The 12,011-nt window shown below is 39.4% G+C and overlaps 1 protein-coding gene across 4 annotated transcripts in view; it reads left to right on the top strand.

The window, feature by feature from the left end:
• The window catches only part of LOC133664931 (plakophilin-4-like), a 246,263-nt gene that overhangs the window by 226,554 nt on the left and 7,698 nt on the right, over nucleotides 1–12,011 (top strand). For all 4 annotated transcript variants that reach the window (XM_062069971.1, XM_062069969.1, XM_062069972.1 and 1 more), the window contains 4 exons: nucleotides 6,564–6,756; nucleotides 7,052–7,136; nucleotides 9,571–9,688; nucleotides 9,801–9,941. In XM_062069971.1, the coding sequence (XP_061925955.1) occupies nucleotides 6,564–6,756; nucleotides 7,052–7,136; nucleotides 9,571–9,688; nucleotides 9,801–9,941 (537 nt within the window). The remainder of the gene's footprint in view (nucleotides 1–6,563; nucleotides 6,757–7,051; nucleotides 7,137–9,570; nucleotides 9,689–9,800; nucleotides 9,942–12,011) is intronic.

Genomic DNA, 12,011 nt, shown 5'->3' with positions numbered 1-12,011 from the left:
CCCCCGGCCAAACTAGGAAAAAAACTGCGACTTATAGTCCGAAAAATACGGTATATATCATTTATACATACACATTGGCCCCCCCAGACACATTTTTTCTCTCATTGTGCCCCCAAGTCAAAATATTTGCCCAGCTCTGATGTAGCCCTTAATCACAAATGTCTCAAAGGGCTGCACAAAACCACAACGTTATTTTTGTACAAAAGATTGTTGTTACGTCACAATCAATGCTCTGCTCTGTGGCGAAAAAATCGTCGTAATGTGTGTATGCGTGTCCGTGTGTGTGTGCGTGTGTGTGTGTGCGTGCGCGTGTGCATCCGTATGACAGCCTATTGGCGATTACTTTCGAAAATATGGCTTTACCGCAGGTTGTACTGTATTCTTACATGTTTGGCAAACTTCCCGTCTTCAATTTGGTATGAAATGAATATGCAGACTGAAAGCATTGCGATGGCAGATTAGGTGTGAAAACAGTTGTGTACACGTGATCACAGGTCACTCTGAGACAGACAACACACAGAGTTGGAATGAATAATAATAAAAAAACAACTGACGTTTGTATAGTGATTTTGATATAAAAAAATTTACATTCTTATTTAATTACATTACACATATATTTAATAGCTATATAAATACACATACTTCAGAACTGTATAAATATATATATTGTATATACATGTGTATGTATGTGTATATATGTACGTGTGTATATATATATATATACGGTATATATACATATATGTATAAACTGTATATATATATGGATATATATATTAAATATATATATATATATATATATATATATATATATATATATATATATATATATATATATATATATATATATACGTGTATATAAATATATCATATATATACAGTACACGCCACACCTTCTTATTTCAATGCGTTTTCTTTATTTTCATGACTAGTTACCTTGTAGATTGTCACTGAAGGCATCAAAACTATGACATCTGTGAAGTGAAAACCATTTCAGGTGACTACCTCTTGAAGCTCATGGAGAGAATGCCAAGAGTGTGCAAAGCAGTAATCAGAGCAAAGGGTAACTATTTTGAAGAAACTAGAATATAAAACATGTTAAGTACATAACTCCACATGTGTTCATTCATAGTTTTGATGTGACAATCTACAATGTAAATAGTCATGAAAATAAAGAAAACGCATTGAATAAGAAGGTGTGTCTAAACTTTTGGCCTGTACTGTATATAATATATTAATATAATATGCATATATATGTATAGGCTGTATATACCGTATGTGTGTATATATTTTTTAATTTAAAATGCAGTCGGTTTTAGGCCCCTGGCCAAATTTTCTAGCCCAAAGCGGCCTCCGAGTCAAAGAGTTTAGACCAGTGGTTCTTAACCTGGGTTCGATCGAACCCTAGGGGTTTGGTGAGTCGGCTTCAGGGGTTCGGCGGAGCCTCCGCCGCGGAGGTCAAGACACACCCGACTCATTGTGTAAATAAAAACTTCTCCCTATCGGCGTATTATGGATACCCTCAAACAATGTTCCCTCTAATTTTCCATATGCGTGAGCAAAGGCAAAAACTCCTTGAGCATTCATGTGGAGCACATGTGAGCACACCTGTCCCAAACCTGACTAAATAACAAATTAAATGTTTTATTAGTATAATCAAATGACAGCTGTCATTATTTTCTAATATAAGTGTTTTGGCCCACTTACAATGACAATAACAAAAAATATTGTGTTTCATGAGCTGTGTTTTTCCGACTATAAGTCGCAGTTTTTTTCATAGTTTGGCCGGGGGTGCGACTTATACTCAGGCGCGACTTATGTGTGAAATTATTAACACATTACCGTAAAATATCCAATAATATTATTTAGCTCATTCACGTAAGAGACTAGACGTATAAGATTTCATGGGATTTAGCGATTAGGAGTGAGAGATTGTTTGGCAAACGTATAGCATGTTCTATATGTTATAGTTATTTGAATGACTCTTACCATAATATGTTACGTTAACATACCAGGCACGTTCTCAGTTGGTTACTTATGCCTCATATAACATACACTTATTCAGCCTGTTGTTCAGTCCATCCATCCATCCATTTTCTACCGCTTATTCCCTTCGGAGTCGCGGGGGGCGCTGGAGCCTATCTCAGTTATTCTTTATTTATTTTAAATTACCTTTCAAATGTCTATTCTTGGTGTTGGCTTTTATCAAATAAATTCCCCCCAAAAATGCGACTTATACTCCAGTGCGACTTATATATGTTTTTTTCCTTCTTTATTATGCATTTTTGGCAGGTGCGACTTATACTCCGAAAAATACGGTACTAGTATTGTATGTCTGGGTGGAAAAAGAAGAAAAGGAACTAGGGATGATGTTTGATAAGAAATTATCGAGTTCGAGCCTATTATCGAATCCTCTTATCGAACCGATTCCTTATCGATTCTCTTATCGAGTCCAGATAGGTTGTTGTATATGGAAAAAAACACACAATATTTGGTTTAACAAAAGCTCACTTTTATTATATAAGAAAAAAATGTAATCTAATAAATAAATAAATATTGACTGTTACCCCCCTAAAAAAATAAAATAAAAAAAATAAATATTGACTGTTGTTACCCAAAGTATATTAAGTGGGATTTTTCAGAAAAACAAATATATACAGTAACACAAAAACAACCTGTCTCTGTGATCACTATAGGTGTATAAATAATAATATAGTGTTAAATAAAATCAGTCCCTTGGGCACAAAACTGAAAAAAATACAGCTCTCCAAAATGTGCACTTCTGCTGCTATTTGACATAACTGTTTGTTATGATGCTTTGACATTTTTGCACTTTATTTCTTTATTGAAAGAAAATTCTATGAAGAGAAAGGTTCTTTGCAAATGTGGTTACAATGCTAAAAAATGAAAAGTTAAAGCTAAAAAAAGAAATACACTTTATTGAGTTAACATTATTTCTTTATAGGGGGAAAGATGTTATGAGCTAGGGAATATAACAACTACACTACCCAGCATGCAACGGGAGTGACGAGCAGGCGCGGTAGCCCCGAAAAGTGTTGTTGCATATCATCACCCGGCAGCTAAGAATGAGCATGCTGTGAAAGTAAACGTCAAGAACTCAGCCAACACGCCTCGTCTGCATTATTTATAATTAGACAGACAACACATATACAGTGTGATTTTGTTTTGTTTACAAGGAAAGAAAAACAAAAGTTAAAAAAGGGAGATGGCATATATGTATGTGCTGCGGTTGCTTTAAGAACGTTGTGACAGCTGCCGTAAAGGAGGTGCGTTGCTAGCCTGGTTGCTATGTTTCAGGTTGGTCGTAAAAGTGTTCATGTGTCTTTACCCTGCTCAAATTTCTCAGTAAAGTTATTCATTGGATTATACCTTTTTGTTTTGAACTTTATTACACCTTGGAGCGCTTTTTCCCGTCCATTGTTTTCCTGCTTTCGCCATCTGCGCTTAATGACTGAGCTACGTGACGTCATTTCTTGTGATGTCACACGGAGCATTTCTGGTCGGGACGGGATTCGTTCCGAGGGATTCGAATAAAGAACCAACTCTTTTTCTTTACTATAGTGGTCTCGATAACGGGTACCGGTTCTCAAAAAGGGATTCGAGTCCGAGGACTCGGTTCATTTCTTATCAAACAACCGGGAAAACCGGTTTCGAGTATCATCCCTAAAAGGAACAGACTTTGCTGTGAAAATAAATAAATTATTTTATTTGATCAATTATCATTTAAAATGACATGAGAGTGGCACTTGCCAAGGTGAAGCCACGCATATCTGAACTGGCCTCTCAAAGGCAAAAGCAGAAGTCACACTGAGTTGCAGGTGTGTAATTTGTTGTGAGTTGATGCACTGTGTTGGTTTTGTTCTTTGAACAAGGTGATGTTCATGCACGGTTCATTTTGTGCACCAGTAAAAAAACATATAACTTTGCCTTGAATTTGAAAAAAAAAATTGTTTTTATTTTTCACTAAAGAAGGGTTCAGTGAATGTGCATATGAAACTGGTGAATTCGGTACCGCCAACAAGGTTAAGAACCACTGGTTTAGACACTCCTCCAGTAAACTCTTTTTTTTTGCTGTTAATTGGATCCTGGCCATGGTAAATGTATTTTTTGCGGAAGGAGGAATTATTGTTTATAAATGGAATAATTGCAAAGCTGGAGCATAAAAAAAAAACGTTTTCAACTTTCTAAATATAGTTTTTAACATTAAGAAAGCCCTTTAGACATGAAATAACACCCACATACCGAGTCATACCAAAGACTAAAAAATTGGGAGACATTACGGAAATCTTTTATTTATAGATCTTTATCGCTTTGGAATAACCTGCCTCCAATTCTCACCGGCATTGAAAGTAAACAGGTTTTTAAAAAGAAAGTAATATTTTATCCGAGTCTTTAAATTAGTTTGCTCGTTGATGATTTGTTTGGTTTTATATTGTGTAGTTATATTTACTGTATTTTTCAGAGTATAAATCTCACTGGAGTATAAGTTGCACCTGCCGAAAATGCATAATAAAGAAGGAAAAAAACATATATAAGTCGCACTGGAGCCCGGCCAAACTATGAAAAAAAACTGCGACTTATAGTCAGAAAAATACGGTATATGGTAATTATTAAAGGCCTACTGAAATGAAATGTTTTTATTTAAACGGGGATAGCAGATCCATTATATGTGTCATACTTGATAATTCCGCGATATTGCCATATTTTTGCTGAAAGGATTTAGTAGAGAACAACGACGATAAAGTTCGCAACTTTTGGTCGCTGATAAAAAAAAGCCTTGCCTGTACCGGAAGTAGCGTGACGTCACAGGTTGAAAGGCTCCTCACATTTCCCCATTGTTTACACCAGCAGCGAGAGCGATTCGGACCGAGAAAGCGACGATTACCCCATTAATTTGAGCCAGGATGAAAGATTTGTGGATGAGGAACGTGAGAGTGAAGGACTAGAGTGCAGTGCAGGACGCATCTTTTTTCGCTCTGACCGTAACTTAGGTACAAGCTGGCTCATTGGATTCCACACTTTCTCTTTTTTCTATTGTGGATCACGGATTTGTATTTTAAACCACCTCGGATACTATATCCTCTTGAAAATGAGAGTCGAGAACGCGAAATGGACATTCGCAGTGACTTTTATCTCCACGACAATACATCAGCGAAGCACTTTAGCTACGGAGCTAACGTGATAGCATTGAGCTTAACTGCAGATAGAAACAAAAGAAATAAACCCCTGACTGGAAGGATAGACAGAAAATCAACAATACTATTAAACCATGGACCTGTAACTACACGGTTAATGCTTTCCCGCCTGGCGAAGCTTAACAATGCTGTTGCTAACGACGCCATTGAAGCTAACTTAGCAACGGGACCTCACAGAGCTATGCTAAAAACATTAGCTATCCACCTACGCCAGCCAGCCCTCATCTGCTCATCAACACCCGTGCTCACCTGCGTTCCAGCGATCGACGGAGCAACGAAGGACTTCACCCGATCATCCGTGCGGTCGGCGGCTAGCCTCGGATAGCGCGTCTGCTATCCAAGTCAAAGTCCTCCTGGTTGTGTTGCTACAGCCAGCCGCTAATACACCGATCCCACCTACAGCTTTCTTCTTTGCAGTCTTCATTGTTCATTAAACAAATTGCAAAAGATTCACCAACACAGATGTCCAGAATACTGTGGAATTTTGAGATGAAAACAGAGCTTTTTGTATTGGATTCAATGGTGTCCGAATACTTCCGTTTCAACGATTGACGTCACTCGCATACGTCATCATACATAGACGTTTTCAACCGGAAGTTTAGCGGGAAATTTAAAATTGCACTTTATTAGTTAACCCGGCCGTATTGGCATGTGTTGCAATGTTAAGATTTCATCATTGATATATAAACTATCAGACTGCGTGGTCGGTAGTAGTGGGTTTCAGTAAGCCTTTATTCTGTGACTGTAAATTGTTTGCTTGTTTTCTTATTGATGCTTTTATTTTTCTATTTTTTTATGTATTGTGTAGTTATAATTATATGCTTTTACTTGTAATTGTATTGAATTGTGGACCCCAGGAAGACTAGTGGGTTGTTGAGGCAACCAGCTAATGGGGATCCTTAATAAAAATCAAAAAATCTAATCAAATTACCTCCCTGCTTGGCACTCAGCATCAAGGGTTGGAATTTGGGGTTAAGTCACCAAAAATGATTCCCGGGCGCGGCCACGGCTGCTGCCCACTGCTCCCCTCACCTCCCAGGGGGTGGAACAAGGGGATGGGTCAAATGCAGAGAATAATTTCACCACACCTAGTGTGTTTGTGACTATCATTGGCACTTTCACTGTAATAGTCACCTTTTGCGAGCCGCAAAATTCCAAAGCGCAATACTCAGATTGATTGAAGACCAAAATGGGGCCACAATCCAAATCGTGTTTATGTCCAGAAAAAGCCCTATGTGCACATTACTGTGGTATTACGTCGCATGCAAGTGAATTCCTTTACCTCATCCTCTGTCATGATGTATTAGCTCGGTGTCACATCCTCATCCCTCCCGCCTTCCTCTTCCTCAGGGAAATACGCCATGAGAGACCTGGTCAACCGCCTCCCCGGCGGAAACACCAGCTCCCTGTCGGACGAGACCGTGGCGGCCATCTGTTGCACCCTGCACGAGGTCACCAGCAGAAACATGGAGAACGCCAAGGCCCTGGCGGACACGGGTGGCATCGAGAAGCTGGTCAACATCACCAAGGGCAGAGGAGACAGGTGTGCTAATGCGGCGAGTGGTCGTCTCAACACTTTTAGTCAGGCCGGCCTGACTTGGCTATCGTGTGCACATGCTCAGTGGTTTCCTCGCAAACACACCAGGACACACAATCTTGTCGCCACAGGGAAGGTGGTTCAGTGTGCAATGAGGTCAAAATGTCCCAGCGGAACCGCTTTTATTTTAGCCTGATTTGAAATTCCGTGTGAAACACACACCCTTTCCTCGATGATACTGCATATTACTGCACCTGAATACTACTTCCTGTCAACGCCGTTACTCTTGTGTGTGTTCCAGGTTCTCTCTGAAGGTGGTCAAGGCAGCTGCTCAGGTGCTGAACACACTGTGGCAATATCGAGATCTACGGGCCATCTATAAGAAAGTAAGAAAACATTTATTTTTTTAATGTGTTTTTAGTCCTATTTTTAACTCACGGAAAACAGAAAACATTGCACTCAGATGTTAAAAGTGTAAATGTATTTAGTTTTTAACCTCTTAAGGCCCAAGCTGTTTGCTTTTTAGGGCCCGAGTCCCTTTGGGACAGAGGACCCTATTGTATTTCTAGCGTTTTATTATTATACCGCCGCCTCTTTGAGCTGTAATTTGACCCCCTTAACATGCTTCAAAACTCACTAAATTGGACACACACATCAGGACTGGCGAAAATTGCGATCTAATTAAAAAACCAAACCCCAAAACTCAAAATTGCGCTCTAGCGCCCCTTAGGAAGAAAACACAGACAAAACTACCTGTAACTCCCAGTAGAGACATGAAACAAAAACCTCTATGTAGGTCTCACTTAGACCTATTTTTCATACCCTGACAACCCCCAGCAAAAATCAACAGGAAGTTTGCAATTCCCCCTTCAAAACAAAAGTTGTGTAAAAACAGTCATTTTTTCAAACATTATCTCCTCTGAGCGCGTTTGTCGTGTCAGCTTCAAATTAGCACAGGAGAGAGATTGAACCCTTCTGATTAAAAGTTGATGAAAGAGTTTTAATTACTGCTCCGGTTTGGATTTTATGAGCCCTCAAAGTCGGTCTCGTCCATCGCTGCTTGCAGCTTTAATTTTTTTTATTTATCTTTGCTATTTGGGCTTATTGGACCCTAATTAGAATAAAAACTAAGAATCATATTTTGATATGATGTACTTAGTCCATAAGTACACAAATGTGTACTTCATGTTTAGTGACATGATAATTCTTATTTTTTACACTTTTTTTTCCAAATTCCATTGTATGTTATACTCTTCTGACACCACCAGATGACAGTATAAGTGTCCACATAAGCGGCCCTAAGACCCCAATTCAGTAGTGTACACAATTTTGGAAATAAGAGCTAAAAGGTGCTGTCCACGCATGTGGCCACTAAGCCTTTAGAGTAAATACATACCTCGATTTACAAACCCCCTCTATTCGCAAACTTTTCGGTTTACGAACTTTTAGAATGGGCCGAGCATGCTTCAGTGTGCCAACCATGTCTCTGTGAACCATGTCTCTGTGTACGAACGCTTCATCCGTTATTGAAGAGATTAAGGAAGCCGACTTCCCTTCTACGGCAAGTTTTTAATTGTGATGATATTATGTGAGGTTTTTTTCACAGCAGGAGTAGAAGACGAGTCTCTTTCAAGCTCTTTTCCCTCCTCGTTATGTTTGTTTGATGTACACTACTGTGTAGCGCTTTATATGGTGCTCAAAGTGTATAAATCTTCACTCAAATATGGATTTCCGTAGAGACTAGAACCAATTATTCATATTTTTATTTTCTGGGTGTTGTTGATAAATGGCTTTCGCTTTGCATAGTGATGACATGACACGACGTCCACAGTTTCCAAAAACAATTTGAAATGTGGACTCGTCAGACCACAGAACACTTTTTCACTTTGTATCAGTCCGTCTTAGATGAACTCGGGCCCAGAGAAGCCGGCGGCGTTTCTGGGTGTTGTTGATAAATGGTTTTCGCTTTGCATATTAGAGTTTTAACTTCAATCAATCAATCAATCAATGTTTATTTATATAGCCCTAAATCACAAGTGTCTCAAAGGGCTGCACAAGCCACAACGACATCCTCGGTACAGAGCCCACAACTTGCACTTACAGATGTAGCGACAGACTGTAGTTACTGACAGTGGTTTTCTGAAGTGATCCTGAGCCCATGTGGTGATATCCTTTACACACTGATGTCGCTTTTTGATGCAGTACCGCCTGAGGAACCGAAGGTCACGGGCTTTTGATTTTTCCAGATTCTCTGAACCTTTTGATTATATTACGGACCGTAGATGATGAAATCCCTAAATTCCTTGCAATAGCTAGTTGAGGAATGTTGTTCTTAAACTGTTGGACGATTTGCTCACGCATTTGTTGACAAAGTGGTGACCCTCGCCCCATCCTTGTTTGTGAATGACTGAGCATTTCATGGAAGCTGCTTTTATACCCAATCATGGCACCCACCTGTTCCCAATTAGCCTGTTCACCTGTGGGATGTTCCAAATAAGTGTTTGATGAGCATTCCTCAACTTTTTCAGTCTTTTTTGCCACTTGTGCCAGCTTTTTTGAAACATGTTGCAGGCATCAAATTCCAAATGAGCTAATATTTGCAAAAAAAAAAACAAAGTTTACCAGTTGGAACGTTAAATATCTTGTCTTTGCAGTCTATTCAATTGAATATAGGTTGAAAAGGATTTGCATATCATTGTATTCTGTTTTTATTTACCATTCACTGGTTTTAGGTGTTGTAGATCAGGCCCTTGGTGTGTATTGTTGTTGTTTGCAACTCCACACAACATGACAGTTGTATGTTTGTGTGTTTCCCAACAGGATGGATGGACACAAAACCACTTCCTCACTCCTGTGTCAACGCTCGAACGAGACCGGTTCAAGTCCCAGCCCACCCTCCCCACGGGCAGTATTCAGATGTCCCCTCTCAACCATCCTGGTGGGTTTGTTTTTTTGTTTGTTTTTTTTAATCATCATTCCACTCGTCTGCACAATGACGCCCTGCCCTGGTGGAATGTTCCGCTCATTTGCCTCTTCTCTCCCGTGTGTAGCCGCCAGCGCCATGTCGTCTCCCGCCATGCTGGGCGTGAGAGACCACAGGGACACGGTCAGAGACTATCAGAGGGCACCGTCGACTATGCAATTTTATAACTACCAGGTGGACAACAGTATTCACAAAAGTCAGTACACAGGTATGCAAAACATGGCTTCCCTCGGGAGCTTATCGCTTTTGTCGGCCTCACAATGCTTTGAGCACACTGACTTTCTCTTCCTGCCAAACACTTTCACTCCTATTTGGGTCATCCGATGAACACTTGACTGTTATGCCAAGTTAAACTGCAGCAATATGCAGATACACTATATTACCAAAAGTATTTGGCCTCACATCCAAAAGATGAGAATCAGGTGCCCGGTGTATAAAATCAAGCACTTAGGCAGGGAGACTGTTTCTGCAAACATTTGTGAAAGAATGGGCCGCGCTCAGTGATTTCCAGCGTGGAACTGTCATAGGATGCCACCTGTGCAACAAATCCAGTCGTGAAATTTCCTCGCTCCTAAATATTCCAAAGTCAACTTTATTATAAGAAAAGTGAAGAGTTTGGGAACAACAGCAACTCAGCCACCAAGTGGTAGGCCACGTAAACTGACAAAGAGGGGTCGGCGGATGCTGAAGTGCATAGTGCAAAGACTTTCTGCACAGTCAGTTGCTACAGAGCTCCAAACTTCATGTGACCTTCCAATTAGCCCACGTACAGTACGCAAAGAGCTTCATGGAATGGGTTTCCATGGCCGAGCAGCTGTGTCTAAGCCATACATCACCAAGTCCAATGCAAAGTGTGGGATGCAGTGGTGTAAAGCACGTCGCCACTGGACTCTAGAGCAGTGGAGACGCCTTCTCTGGAGTGATGATGGCACTTCAAGTTCCTATGTGAGTAAAGGCAGGTGGCCAAATACTTTTGGCAATATAGTGTCTGTTAGACACCTGCAAGACTAAGTCAGGCCGCAGTTCTGCACCACTGCAAACTAAAACCAGAATGGTAAACCTTGTAAAAGCCAGTCTTGCTACTAATATGAGTCTAAAGCAGACCTGGGCAAATTAAGGCCCGGGGGCCCTATGTGGCCCGTTAAACTTTTCAATCTGGCCCGCCAGACATTCCCCAAATCATTTTTTTTAGATGTTTATGATGGAAAGTGTAGCTGCCATTATGATGTGCAGTGATGTTTTCTAATGACCGTAAGTCTTCAACTAAGTATTTCAATGCTTGGAATCTGCGCTTTTGCATGATATACTTGTTACTATGGTCATCTAATTAGTTACTATGGTCATCTAATTAGTTACTATGGTCATCTAATTATTTTACTATTGTAATCTAATTAGTTACTATGGTAATCTAATTAGTTACTATCCCAATCTGAGTCACAGCAGCTCAGACGAGGCACCAAGCACTGTGGGTGAAGAGCGTTTCCACAGAGTGTTTCCAGACACGCAAAGGAGATTTTTACAACCAAGTTCTAAATCTTAGTGATATATCAGATATATCAGATCGTAGGTGGGGTTTTTTTTTTACCCTTCGCGTTCATATTTCCCTGTCTTTGTTGCATTTTTGTTGATTGTAAAATACGCGGATGGAGAGGGTGTGTGACGTTCATATGTTGTTAATATTCAGTGTTTTATCCTTCATAGTTAATATTGTAAATCCCACATTCTTTATTTTCATGTACATTCTGGGTGTCTCATTCAGTAAAAAAAAATTAAAATTCCATTTAATCAATCAATCAATCAATTCCTTTATTGTCATTGTCATAATAACACTTAAGTCATACATGTCAACGAGATTTTAAGTAGGTCTGTCATAATGTTTTTAGCATTCAGAGATTATTGTGAGGTTTTGTATTAGTGTTCCTAAAAATAGATATACCAGCCCTCAGACAATTTTTTTTTTCTCAAAGGCCTGGTCGGAAGCTACGAGTTGAGGCTTGTAAAATTGACACTTTATTCTCGTACACACATTTTTGTAATATATTTTATCCTCGAAAAATGGTAATGAAATTACTATTGTATGATAATAAAAAAATGTTTTAACTATGATACATTTTAGATACATATATTTGTTTATTCATGGTAATATTACGAGATAATTCTATTAACATTACGATTTTCTTCTCATTGGATTACATTTGTTTGTAATCACAACTTTTTTTTTTTTTAAAGACTTGACAAGATTTTGGTAAAAGAATGCCTTTTCCTCTCCCAGTGGGTT

The sequence above is a fragment of the Entelurus aequoreus genome, linkage group LG14 (genome assembly GCF_033978785.1).
Source record: "Entelurus aequoreus isolate RoL-2023_Sb linkage group LG14, RoL_Eaeq_v1.1, whole genome shotgun sequence".
In the NCBI taxonomy this organism is placed as follows: Eukaryota; Metazoa; Chordata; class Actinopteri; order Syngnathiformes; family Syngnathidae; genus Entelurus; species Entelurus aequoreus.
The sequence above is the reverse complement of the archived record's forward strand: the minus strand, read 5'-3'. Positions and strand labels throughout refer to the sequence as shown.